The 16,028-nt window shown below is 37.1% G+C and overlaps 2 protein-coding genes across 2 annotated transcripts; both read right to left on the reverse strand.

Annotated features, from left to right (window-relative positions):
- Positions 1 to 404: 404 nt before the first annotated feature.
- On the reverse strand, positions 405 to 12,118 carry LOC114141886 (ras-related protein Rab-25-like). Its single transcript, XM_028012767.1, has 5 exons — positions 11,928 to 12,118; positions 7,418 to 7,613; positions 2,785 to 2,978; positions 2,606 to 2,686; positions 405 to 1,306 (listed from the first exon to the last, which is right to left on the reverse strand). Exons 1-5 carry the CDS (start codon positions 11,962 to 11,964, stop codon positions 1,185 to 1,187), a joined length of 630 nt encoding a protein of 209 aa, XP_027868568.1. The 5' UTR covers positions 11,965 to 12,118; the 3' UTR covers positions 405 to 1,184.
- Positions 12,119 to 13,321: 1,203 nt separating this feature from the next.
- lamtor2 (late endosomal/lysosomal adaptor, MAPK and MTOR activator 2) lies at positions 13,322 to 15,645 on the reverse strand. The gene is made up of 4 exons (XM_028012766.1): positions 15,419 to 15,645; positions 14,631 to 14,793; positions 14,459 to 14,548; positions 13,322 to 13,751 (listed from the first exon to the last, which is right to left on the reverse strand). The coding sequence occupies exons 1-4, from the start codon at positions 15,484 to 15,486 to the stop codon at positions 13,695 to 13,697; spliced, it is 378 nt and encodes a 125-aa protein (XP_027868567.1). The 5' UTR covers positions 15,487 to 15,645; the 3' UTR covers positions 13,322 to 13,694.
- Between the last annotated feature and the right edge of the window lie 383 nt (positions 15,646 to 16,028).

Here is a 16,028-nt window from a genome sequence, read left to right on the forward strand (position 1 = left end):
TATAACATGATGTAAAATCAGAAATGTACATTTTAAATAATACTGACCCTTTAAGAATATTAGTATTTTTTATTGGTTTGCTAGCATAGTTACAATCTAATGTTAGACTTTGTCTAGTATTTCAGTTTGAGCTTCAGTTTGTTCACAAATATTTCTCAGCAAATATTAACCAGTTATGCCTGTTTGTCAGTTTAACTTCACTCCATCTCCCAGATTTACACCAAATCTGGATAAAAACTGTTAGTGGTGGTCAGGAGAGGCCCTAAATCAAACTCTGCTCAGGGCCCCATTCAACTCTGCTCTGATAGCAGGTGTTAAATACAAAATAAATGACTACTTTCAACAGGAATGAAAACAATAGATCACCAATATAACCTGGAGTAGAATGGAAAAACTTAACAACATTTCAGCACATCTGTTATTTATTAATCTCAGATTTCACTGCAGAAAATCCCATGAAATCAGAACTAGAAAGCTCAGAATAACTCAGAGTCTTCAGGCCTATTATGTTTATTTATTATCATGTTGCAGATACTGAATCTTTTGCCCTGTAAAAGTCATGACGTACTTTGGGACTCGTGTTACATGTTTCGGTTAAACAGTGATTCCTGGAAATGTCCTGCTGTCATGTTTAGCCAACATAAAGTCGTCCAACTTCTACTTGGTTTTACTGGAGTCAGAAAAAAAGAGCAACTAAATTCACATCTGTAGTTGCTCTCTTCTTCTAAAATTTAGGACATTTCTGGTTTTAAGACACCAATAATGAATCAACATAAATATTTATTTCTCACCAAAAACGCAGTCAGAGTAATCAGCTGCAGTACATTCTCATCGCTGAGGTCAGGACTCAAAACACACATCATCATCATCATCATCATCATCGAGCGGCTGGGAGCTCTTTATCAGTCAGATATCATCTCTCATTTAAACTGTACATATGTATATAAATGCTTCAACTTCCCACCACAGATAGTCTCAAAGGTCCGTTCGGTGTTTCAGTGTTGACCTTTGTTCCAGAATGAAAGCTTGGTGCTGGTTTTACGTTTTAAACCTGTGCAGCTCAGGAACCAGCAGCTTCGCTGAACGGTGAGCCGTTTGTTTCGTCATGTTGAGTCTCAGTCTCTGGCCAGCCTCCGCCCGGCGCTGCAGGTGGGCCCCTGCGGCCCCCAGAGGGACGTTTGGGTTCAGATGTTCTTGCAGCACGACTTCTTCTCCTCCTCCTCGCTTTCTGCTCTGGAGCTGTTCAGGGTCACGGCGTTTATGGACCCTCGCACCACTTCTTTACTGCTCACCTTTTTATGAATCTCTGTGTGACAAAAATGATATATCTTTAATATTTAAAGCATAGCCAGTTTATTTTTTTAAAATAGAGCTTCTGTGGAGTACCTGTGAGTAGTCAGTATGTCATAGACAGTACACAGCAGATAGTTTGGTTTCAGTTTGGAGGAAAAGAGAGAGATGTTCATACAGGAATCAGGAAAATTAACTCAGAACAAAAACAAATTGAACTGGTTAAAATTTCCCTTATTGTTTGGATGAGAAAATAGTGATTGTGTTAGTTCAAGTATTAGGGGATGTTTTGTTTTAAAACAAAGGAAATTTGTTCTGAAAGTTATAGATTTGTTTTTTAAAGTGATGCAATTGTTTCCTTACATGTAGCACTTTGATGCCAGACTGCAGAGAGTTTGAGGAAAACTCAAACATCAATTATTTTTAATGTGACTTTTGAAGTTTTGCATTAGAAAATGTTGATGGAAACATTAAATTCAAAATAAGTTCCTCAATTTTGCTAAAAAAAGTTTACATGTTTCTAAAAATATGAACAATCACATGTGCAAATGTAACTTTAATAAAAATATGTTTTTCTTCACATATTTATTAGTTATGAGACAGGTAATCTGCGAAAAGATCAAACTCCTCCACATTTCCCTTGAGCTATTATTACCGTCTGAAGAAATGCACCGCTCACGAGTCGTTCTGACCAAAACAGCCAATCAGAGCCAGGAGGCGGGTCTTAGCGCTGTCAATCATGCTCACGTACTCTTAAATATGCTAATGGCAAACAACCTGCCAATGTGGGAAAAGTGTTTATCTGCCATCATTTGTGGCTATGCTAACTAGCTTTAGCATTCATGATAGGCTATGCTAACTGCAGCGCAGCAGAGAGCAAGATGGATAGTGTGAGGAGGATGAGTAGCGCCAAATGAGGGGGGGTGACTGACAGCACAAAGAGCACTGGGAAAAGGCAGAGGAGCTTGATTTTTTTCACAGATTATGTCTCATATTGTACTGTCACAACATAGAGAAAGTTTAAACATATTTGCAAAAATTGTGTTTTTTAAAAGTTACATGCTGCAGCTTCAATAAGAATAGATCTGCATAACAGTTAGGTTGATTTCTATATGAGAAATTATCTTGTTCTGCAAAGCAAGAGAACTCTAATCATCATCTACTACAGGTAAGATGATTATGACTAACAACTATTCCACAGAACCCCAAACAGTCTTTACAATAATTCCAGCAGAAGTAACTAAGGTAAGCGATTCAGACACATGTCAGTTTGATGTAAGTAAAGAGAAAAAAGAAACTAAAATTGACAAATCACCTTCCAAGACTTTGTTGAACGCTGCTTCCACGTTAGTCGACTGCAAGGCCGAGGTTTCCAGGAACAACAGGTCTTTCTTTTCTAGAGGAAAAGATCATCAGAGGACATTTTATGAGATTGAGTCATACACTGCAGAATCTCACATGTGATCTTTGAACGTCATGACATCAAGTTTCCACCTGCAAAGTCTTTGGCCTCCTCAGTGGGAACAGATCTCTCTGACTGCAGGTCAGTCTTGTTGCCCACCAGCATCACCACGATGTGGGGGTCAGCGTGGTCGTACAGCTCCTTCAGCCAGCGCTCCACGCTCTCATAGGTCAGATGTTTGGTGATGTCATAGACCAGCAGGGCTCCGACTGCTCCCCTGTAGTACCTGAGAGGAGGACAGCCACATTAGGGTGTGTTCTCTGTCGGTTTTACATGTCAAAGGTCAGAGCTGGAGACGAAAAGAGGAAGTTGTAGTTAACCTGTATCTACTTTCACATCAATTCCACTGTAGTGTGGCTCGTAACATGTTGGAGCTTATTTGCATGTCACTGTTTAAACAAACTCTGACATGCAGGTCATTTTATATCTTCTGTTTGATGTCTTCTAACTACGGAAGAAGAATAGGGCCGCTGGAAAAATGTCAGAATCCTGAGAAAAATGTCAGAGTTCTGAAATAAAAGTTAGAATTCTTAGAAAAAATCAAATCTAATTATTTTCCCCTGTGGCCCTAATTCTCTTCCGTATCTAACTTTAGATGAGCAGAAATCAGGAACTTGAAAAGCTGGACCTTTGGGTTCAGTTAGAACAGAAGAACTGCTGATCTGTTCTGGTTGGTCTGCTTAGCTTAGATTGTTCTAAGCTAAATCTAAAAGTCTGAGAAATGAATGTTAATTTAAAGGTTGGTGGTAACCATTAATTCTCCCCCATCAACTGGGAGCAACGTTTCTTCCAGTTGCCTTAATTTTGAAGTAATACAATAAAATCCTACTGAGATGCAGGCATTAAAACATCAAAAATCACTTTGAGAACTTTTGCAGCAGGTTCCGCTTTGGTTAGCAAGAAATCTTAAACTTAGGCCCCGTATTCATGACAATGTTTCCAAAAATGTTTTCCATTGTGTATCTGGAAAAAAATGTGTTCATATAACACTTTATACAGATTATACAGATGAAAACGCAAACAGGACCGGAAACAATGTGGTGTACATGCCAGGCCAGCAGGAGGCAGTGTTTTTGTAACCCTGCAAAATAGTTAATTTATCTTTGTTGAAGCATAAATGACAGATTTTGCTTTAAAATGCCAAGTAATCTGGAGCGGCGCAGCAACACATGCAGAACATGGACACCAACGAATCACAGCAAGTTTCACCATGTTTTATGACTGCAGCAGCCATTTTGGATTTTGAGGCTGTAACTGTTAAGGTTAAATACACATTTAAGAGAAGAATATTACATCGGACCAATGAAGAAAACCTTTTATTCCAATCATGACAATTGTGGCAATATCTTATTTGATATTCCTTATTATATTGTTTATTGGTAATTATAAGGCAAGCTTTTTCTGTAATGAGTCAGCCACTGTTTGCTTTATAAGAAAGGCTGAGACACGACAGTTCATAAAATCATTCCACAAGGTGTGTTTACCTCCATGAACTGTTGGAGTTCATGACCTTTACTGAAAGAAAACCTTCTCACCTGCCCAACCCTGGCTAAAAAGCTATTTTAAGCTGCTACTATTCACAGAAACATCAACAAGAATGTGTAAGGTAACATATGATTGAAAAAGAAAATGTATTTACTTAAGCAATTACTTGCTTCAAATGCGCCACCTTATCCCCCTCACTTCTCTAACAGATGAAACTGTTTATTTGATCCTTTACCTGAAAAATGACCAATAAATAATACATGACCTTCATTCAGAAACACTTAACAAAGGGAAATATTTATGCATTTAGCAGGTCATAATTTCTTTCCTTACAATTACAATTCTCCTCTCTTCTCTTCTTCCAGCAGCATAATTAATTCCAGTTTAATGGGTTTTTGCTGGTTGTTGCAGGATAAATGGGAAATTTCATGGGAGTGGGAATTTGCATGCTGGAGTAAGTCAGTGAGTAATTACTGCAACATCCAGGCTGACAAGAAAAGGGCTAATCCGGCGATGAAGCATATCCTCTGATTCTGACACGGCTCTGTTGTTTAAAGCCAGTTTCATCTGTTAATCCTCGTAGTTTAATTAAAAAAGGAGGGAATCAGTGGTGCCTTTAGAAAAAGAGACCCATGTAGGGTCCAGTGGTTTTCTGGTGAAAGCAGCTGGAGTCCGATCCGTGGGGAGGGAGTGCAGTCAGGACGGTGCTGGGAGGTTTTTCAGGTAAAGGTTTCCTGTTCTGGGGATCGGGGCGTGTCCCTGTCTGAGATCTGGCTCAAAACTGCATCAGCTTAAGATGCTGACACACACGTTGCTCAACTACCAATGGTGCAAGAAAACAAGCTTTTCACGAGCCACATTTAGAAGAAATGCAGTTTGGAAATTGACTTTCTTAATTCCAACCAGCATCACTCAGATCTGATGCAACATCCTGCCAGATCGCTACATCACCACAGTTCTGGACGAATCTATTAATATAGTCTAATATATTTAGAGATGATGCACCGATCTGATATGTATCTGTCCCGATTCTGAAGAAAAATCTAGATCAAGAATCTGTGACAACGTTTTCAACCCATAATGGCAGATCTATTCAGTCTATTTCTATGCTTTGTGCTCTGAGTGACGTCATGCTCTATCATTTATTTTGCATTTAGGATTCCTAATTACACTTTCTGAACCATTTGAAAGAAGGGTTGCTGCTGTTTATTTTTACATACAGTCAACCTACTGTTTTGTTAGTTTCAGTTTCTGTATTATTTATTTTACGTTGGTTGTTATTCTGCTATTTGCACTGACTGAACAAACTAAAGTTGTGTAGTTTTTACATGTTTGACCAAATTATTGGTGTATTTAGTGTGCTGTACTGGTGGAGATACAGTACATTTGTAATTCAGTTCAGTTATGTCTGTGTTTGAAAAAAAGAAATGTTTTAAGTCAGTTCAGTATCAGCTGAAACCTCAAATATCTGTATCAATATAGCCAAATAAGTGAAAACAGTGGATCTGTGCATCCGTAAATATATTAATAGAAAACTAACGCTTTCAAAAATGGTTCCATTGGAAACCTACAGGTGTGGAAAATGTTTTTTACTTCATACTTCCCTTTCTTACCAAAATAAATAAAACAAACAAACAAAAAACCTTTTATCTGTTTATTTTATTGTTACTTGTTTTTTATCATTAGTTTCTGATTAATTTCTTGCCCCATCAGTACTTTTGACTTGATTTCCAACAGCCATTGTGTAGCAAACACAGCAGTAAAACCAGCTGACTAAGGCCCTGTTTACAGTTTCTGGTGAAAATGGAAGAGTTTTGTTGTGTTTGTTCTGTATATTTACATGAAACCACCGAATGTTTTATCTGAGAAACGGGTTCCAGAGTGCAATGGTTCTAAACCTACCGGTGTCCGTTGCCTTGTAAACAGAATAAATGGATCTTTTCTGTCAGGGAATCCATAGCTCATGCATAATATGACGCAAAACATAGCTGCTTCCTACAATCCACAGAAAAAGAAGAAACTACTGACAATGCTGGTGTTTATGTTTCCCGTCAGATACGGTTCCCCCAGCGACTCTTCACCGCTCTGCACCGCCAAGGTGGCAAAACACACACGTCCTTGTTCAGAGCTCTTATCTAGAGAACTACGGAAACCATGAAAGCTCAAACAACGTGTTTTAGAATGTCTTCATGTAAAAGTGTTAACAGAAATGGAACAAAAATCCCATTTTTGTTGGATCATTGTCATGTAAACAGGGCCTCAATATGCTGAAGCTCAGCGTCGGTTGCTAGGTAACGAGGCTAGGCTTGGCTGGGTTGCTAGGTAACAGCTGTGTGCCCAGTGATTGCGACTTAACGTTTAGGAGGTTTTTGAAACGGTTCATTTTCCAGATACCAAAAACATAAACTCATATTTATAAACAAAAATTTATAATAGTTGAATTATAAACTTAATTATGATTCAGTTTATAGTTCAATAAACTGAATTATTTATGTTTATTTTATGATTATTCATAATTATAGAATAGAAATTGTAAACTGTGCCAAGACAAACTTGCTCCAAAAATCTGTTCTTACGGAGGAATCTAGGAATGGAATAAATTACCTAAAAACATAGCATAAAAAGATCACCAAAATCCCATTTTTGTTAAATCTTATTTTTTCAAAGAATCTGCGTTCATGTGTGCAATTTGTAAACTGTGACGTCTGGCTAATCTTATGCATCTTTCATGTTAATGTTGAAATTGTCTGTGTGAAGATATTGTGCCCTCCTCATTACATGAGCTGCTTCTCAGTGAAACGCTGGTAAAAACGTTGTTTAAGTGTTAATAGAGGAGCCACGTTGCTATGACTTCCTGAAGGCGGAGTTTCAGTTATTAAAGAGACAGAGGCCCAATTGCAAGTCGGTAAATCAGGAAGGAACATTTCTTTTAACACTGGGAGTATCATATTTGATACATATACCATTTTTATAAAGCAGAAGGTGACGTTGTTACTTGATTATGCTACAAAATGGCGTTAAGTGCCTGGAAAACACAATTTTGTGTCTTTTTGCCATCTTTAGAAGCAGTTGAGACCCAAATTGAAGCATAAACATGCAAAATGTGACTTTGCATAACAGGTCCCCATTAAAGGCCCATCATGTGCCAATAAATGCTCATTCGGGTCGGGTGGTACTCACGCAGAAGTGATGGCCCGGTATCGTTCCAGGCCGGCCGTATCCCAGATCTGGGCCTTGATGGAGAAGCCGTTGAGCTGCACCGTCCGTGTGCTGAACTCCACGCCGATGGTTGTGCGGCTGTCATGGTTGAACTCGTTTTTCGTGAAGCGGGACAGCAGATTGCTCTTCCCAACACCAGATTCCCCAATTAGAACCACTAAAAAAGAGCCAAACAGTTTATCTTAATTCAAAGCTAAACCATCACATCCACTAACAGCTCTGAACTAAAGCTACTGGATCTGGGTGTTGCCCTCCAAATGTAATTACGCCATAAATCTGGAGCCTTTGCTGTCTGACACTTTCATAAGAACACCATTAAGAAACAGTAATTGTTTAAACCTCAGTCCACAGAGAAATATTGCAAAACTAAGCTAAAGCAACATGATTACTAATTTTGTAGAGGCTATAATTTCAAACAAGCCACCAATTTCACAACAGGTATGGAAAAGATTTGTCCCTCAGGCTCTCAGGATGCAGATTCTATTTCCCTCCAGGAAGGCTGGGGAAAAATCAGGCAAAGATGTGGATGTGAAACAAAATGAGGTTTTGTTTCTGGACTCGTCAAACAGTCAGCATGTGGGAAAGGCAGGTCAGAATCAGGTGGAACAAGTTCAGCAGCTACTTCCTTTACTCCTATCTGCAGGGTAAACAGGCTCGCCCCCCTCTGCACATTTCACTGACTAATGTTTGGCTTTCAGTCATAAGAGGCTGATTCAGAAAAAAGAAAACAATCCAAAAGGCTTGGCTTAATTGATCCAGACTGGAGTCAGCAGCAACACAGGGATGTGTTAAAGTTAGAGCTTAATACAGGGATGAGTAATGATGACAAGCCCAGCTCCTAAAATTAAATGCTACTTGTTGAGTTTAGAAAGTGTATTAAATGCCTGAAAAAGAGGAAATGTGAAACTGAGAGATGGTTTTAAATTAAATGGATTTCTACCTTAGGTTAGCTAACTCTTGGTTTTGTGGTGTGTTATTTATTTTTCAACTTTCCAAAGTGAAAACATATCATCTTTTGAACCAGCAAACACTGAATTTACCTTCAGGGGAATTATCTTTAATCCACATTTCACCAGTATTTGGGTAAAGTAATGATCAGAAAATCATTAAGGGGTTTTATAGTCAATAATCATACTTAATAAAATTAGAAGGACAATATTTAACCTGAAGCCTATTTCTGATCTCATCTACTCGGCATTTGCATTTTAAAAATAAAACAGTGTAAATGGGTGGTGGTGTCCGTGTGTCCGCTGCCTTCTCTGAGAGTTATTTTGATTTTTCCTTTGTTTGTTTAAGATTGTTTTATAAAGATAAATGCTTCTGCAATTTTGTTTATGTCATATAATGGCAATAAAATTACTCTATTCTATTTAAATTTGAATGTTGTGTTATATCTAGAATTTGGATCTTGGAGATAAATTGTCACATGCTAGCAAACAGATGCTAAATGCTACACCTGTCGCTAACTGCCAAAGGTATCCATTAAATGCCCCTATATGGTATTTTTTTAACAAATGTCAAATAAAATCTGGGAAACATAATAAAAGACAATATTAACTGATATAATAAATAAAAACTTGTTGTTAAAAAGCTTGGCTGTTATCCTGTTTCATGTTGTTATAGCAACAATATAGTAATAATGTTTCTGAAAAACGTCATGCTGGAGGACAAACAACCAAATAATGCAAGAAACCAGAAAAACAACAGGTATCAGAAGACTTCTTGGAAGAAAATATGTTGCTTTGTAAACTGGAGCTGAAATTTATTGATGGGCTAAATTAACACCAGATGCCAGTAAGCTAATTTAGTCCAAACATGCTAACAACCAAACAAATGGGAGGAAGAGCTGCCTGCGTCGTTAGATTTTATAGGTTTAGCCGCCATCAAATGTAAATTATTAGGGTAATTCAGCACAGAAGTTTAGCTTAGATTTACAGAACTGGATCTGGACTTTTACTGTTTTTTAGTTCACATAATATTTCATCACAGGTTTTTATTATTCATTGTATTGTGTGTTTTTGCTTGCATTTGCCAAGGATCTGTAGCTGCTCTATTTCCACTTAACTCAGATAAAAAATCATGTGAATTATTGTTGGTCTTTGTAATAGAAAGTTTGCAGTGAGATTTGATAATAAAGCAGCTTTCAGAATCTACAGCAGAAATTTGAGGCAGTAAAATGTAAAATATGATCTGAATTTGAGAATTGATGGAAAAGAAAATATCAGTTTTTTCAATCTGTCGTTTGTCCAATAAGGTCTGGGTTTTATTTAAAGAATATTTTACAGGCTTCTCTTCACAAGCTTAAACTGATTTTAGGTTATTGTGCAAACTTCTGCTTTAAGTGAACTTTTTTCCTAATTTTCTCTGCTACTGAGTAACTCCTTAAGCAAACAATCCTGCTAGTTTCTATGGAAATGCAGGACAGGCGACCTTGGAGCAGTTAGTTGGTCGGGTTTGTTGATCCTGCAGAAACCTGGAAGAACCTGAAATGTTGCAGCGAGGCTCACATTTTTCCCGTCTTTGTTTTCATGACTTTCAGAGCAGGACGTCAGCTGATTGGTGCTGCTGCTGCAGGAGACCTCTCTAATGCTAAAAACAAGAATTATTCTGTAATTATTGCCATCAGTACTGCATATCACTACTTGTTTACTTGTTGAAATCACAGAGTAAAATAAAGCTTATACTATTTGAAGAACTTTGAGTTTTGAGCCGTTTACATTCCATACCAACTTGACATGATCTGATTTAACTGATTAGTTTTAATGCTATCCAACAAATCTTTTGGGTTGTCTAAAGTCTGAACAAACTTATAACTAAAAAAGCTAAAGAATGTTGTTTTTTATGACACCATCCTTTTGAACTATGGCAACTGTGGGTTGGGTTTTAGATGTATACTGAAATTTTTAAGTGTTTTCTTTTTTTTTTTTTAAGGGTCAAAAATGCAACTGAAACTTTGGATTAATTTAAATTGAATGCAGATTAGTCTTATTGCAAAATACAACTGTAAAGTTTAGGTTTGCCAAAAACATAACACATGCATTGGTAAACTAACAGGATGCAGATGAAGGCTTTCTGTAAAAACACGACCATGTTACTGAGCATCCATGTTGTTGTGCAACACCAAGTCAGAATACGCTCCATTAAAAGTTATCCAGAAAAATAACAAAAATATTTATTAATTTTTGTCTTCTATTCATGTTCTGAATGGATGTGAAGATGTGTTTTTGTCTAAACATATCTACAGTGAGGTTTTTAGATAATTATTTCTACTCAGCTCTCTCCAAATACAACATTTCTTTGCTTTAACTAGGCCATTGATGACTTGTTTCTTTTCTTTTTCAGTCATTTTGTTGTTGTGTTTGGGACCATTATCCTGGTGATGGCCTAATTTGATATTTGACTCTAGTATATTTTGGTTTACAGATGATTTAAAGATAGTCTCTGTGAAAACAAGCCCGTATCACCTTACGTCCTCTGCCGTGCTCGACAGTCAATAAAAAGTGTTTCTGTTGATGTGCTGCATTTGTTTTTCTCCAAACATGGTGCCTCTCCACACAGATCTCATTAGATGTAACTTTGTAACACTAAATCATGATTCTTCAAGCTAAGCATACTTCCTTTGTCTTTTTCTAACTGTCCTGTAATGAAAGTTTACATTTAACAAATAAACTGAAGCCTGTAGAGACTGAAGTGAAGCTTGTGTTTACCTGAGTGTTGACCTGCGTGTAAATTCATCCTGATGTTTGCTCCTAATAGGAATGACAGCTGCTTTACATGTTTTGCACTTGGGAATAATCGTTCCTGCTGCAGGACAGAGACGGGCTGGAAATTGTCCGATAAACCTCCTAGCTTACTGACCAGCAACATTTTCTTCCACCTGAGCGTTGAGTTAATGATCAGTTAATTATTACATTTACAGCTGAATGTTGCTCAAAACTCTTGTTTTTTCTAGAATTAGAATTGATTTTGTTAAAACAAGCGATTCATTTGTTGAAAACTCCAACTTTTCTTTCATTGTTGTTTTATCAGCCGGGCATCTTTGAGCTACATTACATGTCCTACCTGTTCAGAGTGATTTACGTTTCTGCATAAAATACAAGCTAGGCAAGCTCTGTTTGGATCTGAACGGATAGCACATCCTGTATTATTTTTGCATTACTAATTTGAGTGCAACAGAACTTTAACTAGGACGTCTTCAGGGACAGTATTGAGCAGATGACGTCACTGAAGTGTAGCGATACAACTCCTCCACCTGAAGTCAAATTTGACAAAAACAAGGTCTGCAAAAATGATTTCTTCTTCTTCTAATCAATGATTGCCTGTTTAGTCCTCCAATCATTAGGCGTTCTGTTAACAGTTAGCACACAGTCCAGGAGAACAGGAGGTTAATATTAAACAAGAGAGACAGTGAGAATGAAGCCTTCGACTGTTTAGGATCTGCAGGGATGAAAAGTAAAGGACAGGAACTCACCTTTAAATACAAAGTTGTAAGCTTCATCTGAGCCCATGTTGTGTCCATCCAGGTTGCCCCTGGTTACAGCCTCAGGTTTACGGATGTAAGGTGAACCAGCTCCTATAAAGGCAGAGAACGGGTCGGCCACATGGAGCTTCCTGCTCTGCCTCAGGTAACACAGCCTGGTGTGTTTGAACAGGACACGCTCAGCGCTTCCAGGTTGTTCCAGGCTGAAAGTGGGCGGCTCTCCGCCTGGGGAGCGGCTGCAGCGTGACGGAGGCGGAACATGAGGGGCAGGTCGGGCAGGTAGGAACACCTGAGGAGCGGCGAGGCGCCTCCTGCTGGAGGAGGCAGCAGGAGGCGCCTCGGACTCAGAGGAAACTTTTGTCACAAGGGTCAAAAAGGCCAAGAAAGTAACAGCAATAACTAAGAAAAACTAAAATAAATAAAAGAAAGTAGTGCTTTTATGGTGGGTACAAAATGCACCATACTGAAAATCCAAAACATATAAAGGAATTTTCATATGTGCTGTAGTAAAAGAAAGACAGTTTTCCTTTGTTTTAATTTTATTTTTTTTAGGCTCAATTGAACAAATTTATTCTCATACAATGGCAAGTTAGAGCAATAGTAAATAAAAAATAAAAAAGAGGAGGAAATTTCTGCCTAAAACCCAGAAATTATGAGATTAATCTCATAAATTTGAGAAAAAAATTTAGTTTCAAGTCAAAAATTTACCTAATAAATTAAAACATTTTGACATTAATCTGACATTTCTGATCTTGAAAAGATTTGCTAGTAAAAAGAAATAAAATTGTTATATTAAATTTGATTTTTATTCTTGCATTTACACTAATACAAGAATAAAATCGTAATATTGTGAAAATAAAGTTGTGATAATATGAGAATAAAATTATAGTACCAGAAAAAAACTCATTTACAGGAGAATAAAGTCACAGCAAAGTGAGAATAAAGTTGTAATAATGATAAAAAGATGAGATATTAGATAAAGGGAAATGGTTCAATTAAAATTAGATGAAATATTAAATGATTTCAAATGAAAATAAAAAACCAACACACAAAAATGTAAATTAGAAAATAAAAGGAATAGTAAAAATCCCTCTAAAACCCGTTTCAACAGCCTATTTTAATAGTTCAGACACTAAATATACCTTAATACTTATTATGATGTGTTAACTTGATATTTCAGCTTTCAAATCTGTCTTCATTTTCTTTAGAATATTTGACTTATTCTACAAAAAAAAAAAAAAAAAAATCCACAAATAGACAAATTTACTACAACCGGTAGTTTCTCAGGCTTAATAAACCTTTTAGTTAACGGTTTAGCTCTTTAACAAAACGGCTCACCTCAGATTTTTGCAGCTGCTCATCGTTGATTAAAAATAAAAACAAGGTTTTCTGGCTTAGAATCTTCTTTATTAAACAAATCTGAACAAAAACAGGTAAATATTCTTAGCTACATTTTTCAGACAAAGACAAAAAATCCCACAAATCTTCACCACAATTTATTTGCAAGTGAGTAGAAAAGGCTGCAGTTCTGCTTTAAACAGCAAAGCTGACAGAAAACTGGATCTTTGTAGCAGGTCAACAAATGACTTCTTCCTGAAATCTAATCTGGTAAATAATAATAAAAAAACACCAAACAGGCAAAGAGCGGCGCTCAGCCGCCATGTTGGGTCGCATGTTCAGTCGGTGAGCAACCCGGATCAGGTGACCTTCTGTCAGACTCCAGGAAGGGAAGGGAAGGAAAGGTGAGCCACAGCAAAGCTAGGATGCTGCCACTTGGGTTAATGGTTCCTCCAGATACTGCACCAATGCCTCTGCCTGTAAACACACACACACACACACACACACACTGCAGTTAACAGGCTCTGACTCCAGCTGGGCTGCAAACCTGCAGAGACTGTCAGACTGGAAAACATGAGTAATCTCTACAAGAAGTCGCTCATAAAATTCATTTAACAGAATAATAACTCATAACGTTTCCTGACCCGTCTAAAAATTTAACATTGATCACTTCCTACTTCCTGTATTAGGACCAGGCTAAGAATAAAGTGGAAATTATATGAGAATAAAATTACAATATCACTAGAATAAAGTGACAATACGAAAATAAAATGAAAAATTATGAGAACATAGTTGTAATATTAGTAGAATATGAGAATAAAGTGATAATAGTAAATTCCTATTAATTTGAGAATTTGTAAAAATGTGAGATTAAGAGAATAAAAATGCAATACAAGAATAATGTTGCAGTAATAAAAGAATAAAGTGATATTACCAGAATAAATTCATACTGAGGTAATAAAGTCGCAAGAATAAAGTGTTAATATTGCCAGAATAAAGTCATTGTAATATGAGCATAAGGTGATCATTTTTCGAGACCCCAATATAAAAACAATGTATAAAACATCCAGGTGATCGGGATAAATGTCAACTTGAGAAAACTACTTAGAATCTAATAATCACTATAATTAATTCTGCTTCAGGATGAACTTTTGCTTTGCAGGGATGAATATGTGAAGTCTTACCTTGGCTTTAAGCATCCCGAAGCCCACCGTCTCCTTGGCGTACATACACAGCAGCAGGTTGGCGACACGCGTGATGGCCACCCTTCCTTCCTGAGGCACACGGATGCAGAAAAAAACAGCTTAAATCTACTCATCCACACTTTTTCCTTCACATCCCAGTCGTGTTTCTCACCATGCAGTCCATGAGGATAAATTTCAGCTTGTCTTCATTAAAGGCTTGATGGCCGTTCTTGTCGTAGGCGGCCCAGATGTTGCTGGCGATGGCCGCCGTGACGCGGGCGTCGGTGTCTCCATAACCGGAGTAAGCCAGAAGAGAACCCTCGTTGTTGAGTAAACTGTGGGAAAGCAGAGACATTTAGGTTTTTATTGCATTCTATGAGGTAAACAAACAACTGTGATAATTTCTTTTTACATATAATAGCGTGCAACATATTGCACTCAGTGTTTTGTGATATAAATCGGATTGCTGCTAGAGATTACTTTAGTAATTACTCTGACCATTAACTGGATAAAAATTGGCACATTCTGTAGATTTTTCATTTAACACATTATAAGATACATTTTAAAAAATGCAAATAATTAATTACATTCATTCTTCTAAATAATCTTTTGTTGCCTAAAATGCAGTGACAGCATTCCTTTAGCTTGATGATTGGCAACAAAGAATGCATTCACATAACACAAAATACAAAAAACATACATTTAATAGGTATAAATGATTATATTAATAATAACTGCATTAACTACTTCGACTTATTCATAATCTAACCGTCAAATTGTAGCTATGAATGCCATGTTAAAATAAAGACACGATGCTGCAGATTTATAATTTTCTTATGATTTCGAAAGTCATCCCTCAAAGAGAAAATCCATCAAATCTAGTCCAACAATAAAAACAAGCAGAGTTAAAAACAATCAACCACTGGAAGCTGGTTAGCTCGATGCTAGCTCCGTACTCACAGAGTGCTCTGGACTCCGTTGGTGTTCGCCTGGCTCAGCACCTGCGTCAAAGCTTTCGGCCGCAACATTTCAGGCTCCTAAACTAACTAATAAAACCTGTTTTTACTAAAAATACTCGATATATTCTAAACAAAAAACCCTTAAAGAATCGCAAACAGAGTACAAGACACAGTCAAGTCAGCTGATTCGACTGTCATCTTGCGCTTCCTGTTTCTCTTCTAATGCAACCTGGGTAATTGAGTCTTTTTAAAAAACTAAAACCGGAGAACAGTGAAGGAGCGGTCTCCTTTCTGTTCCCCCTGATTTTAAGGGTTTATTGTGCAGACCTTTTTTTTTTTTTAACTAAAATTACTAAAATAAAGACATAAGAGTTATTTTCATGATTATTATTTTGTGTTGACTTTGTAAACAGCATGATGTGCACAAGAGATGCATGATTACCTGCAAATCTTTGAGTTCAGTTTGTTTTCTGGACCTCACAGCGAATCACTTATGAACAGAAAGGCAAGAACAGATATTAGAGTTTTGCAGATGCTTGGAGGATAGAAGTTTTGATGACAAACTTTTTTTAAAAACTGCAAAAACAGTTGAAACACTGAGTTTCTTTAAA

Source organism: Xiphophorus couchianus, chromosome 3, assembly GCF_001444195.1.
Source record: "Xiphophorus couchianus chromosome 3, X_couchianus-1.0, whole genome shotgun sequence".
Classification (NCBI taxonomy): domain Eukaryota; kingdom Metazoa; phylum Chordata; class Actinopteri; order Cyprinodontiformes; family Poeciliidae; genus Xiphophorus; species Xiphophorus couchianus.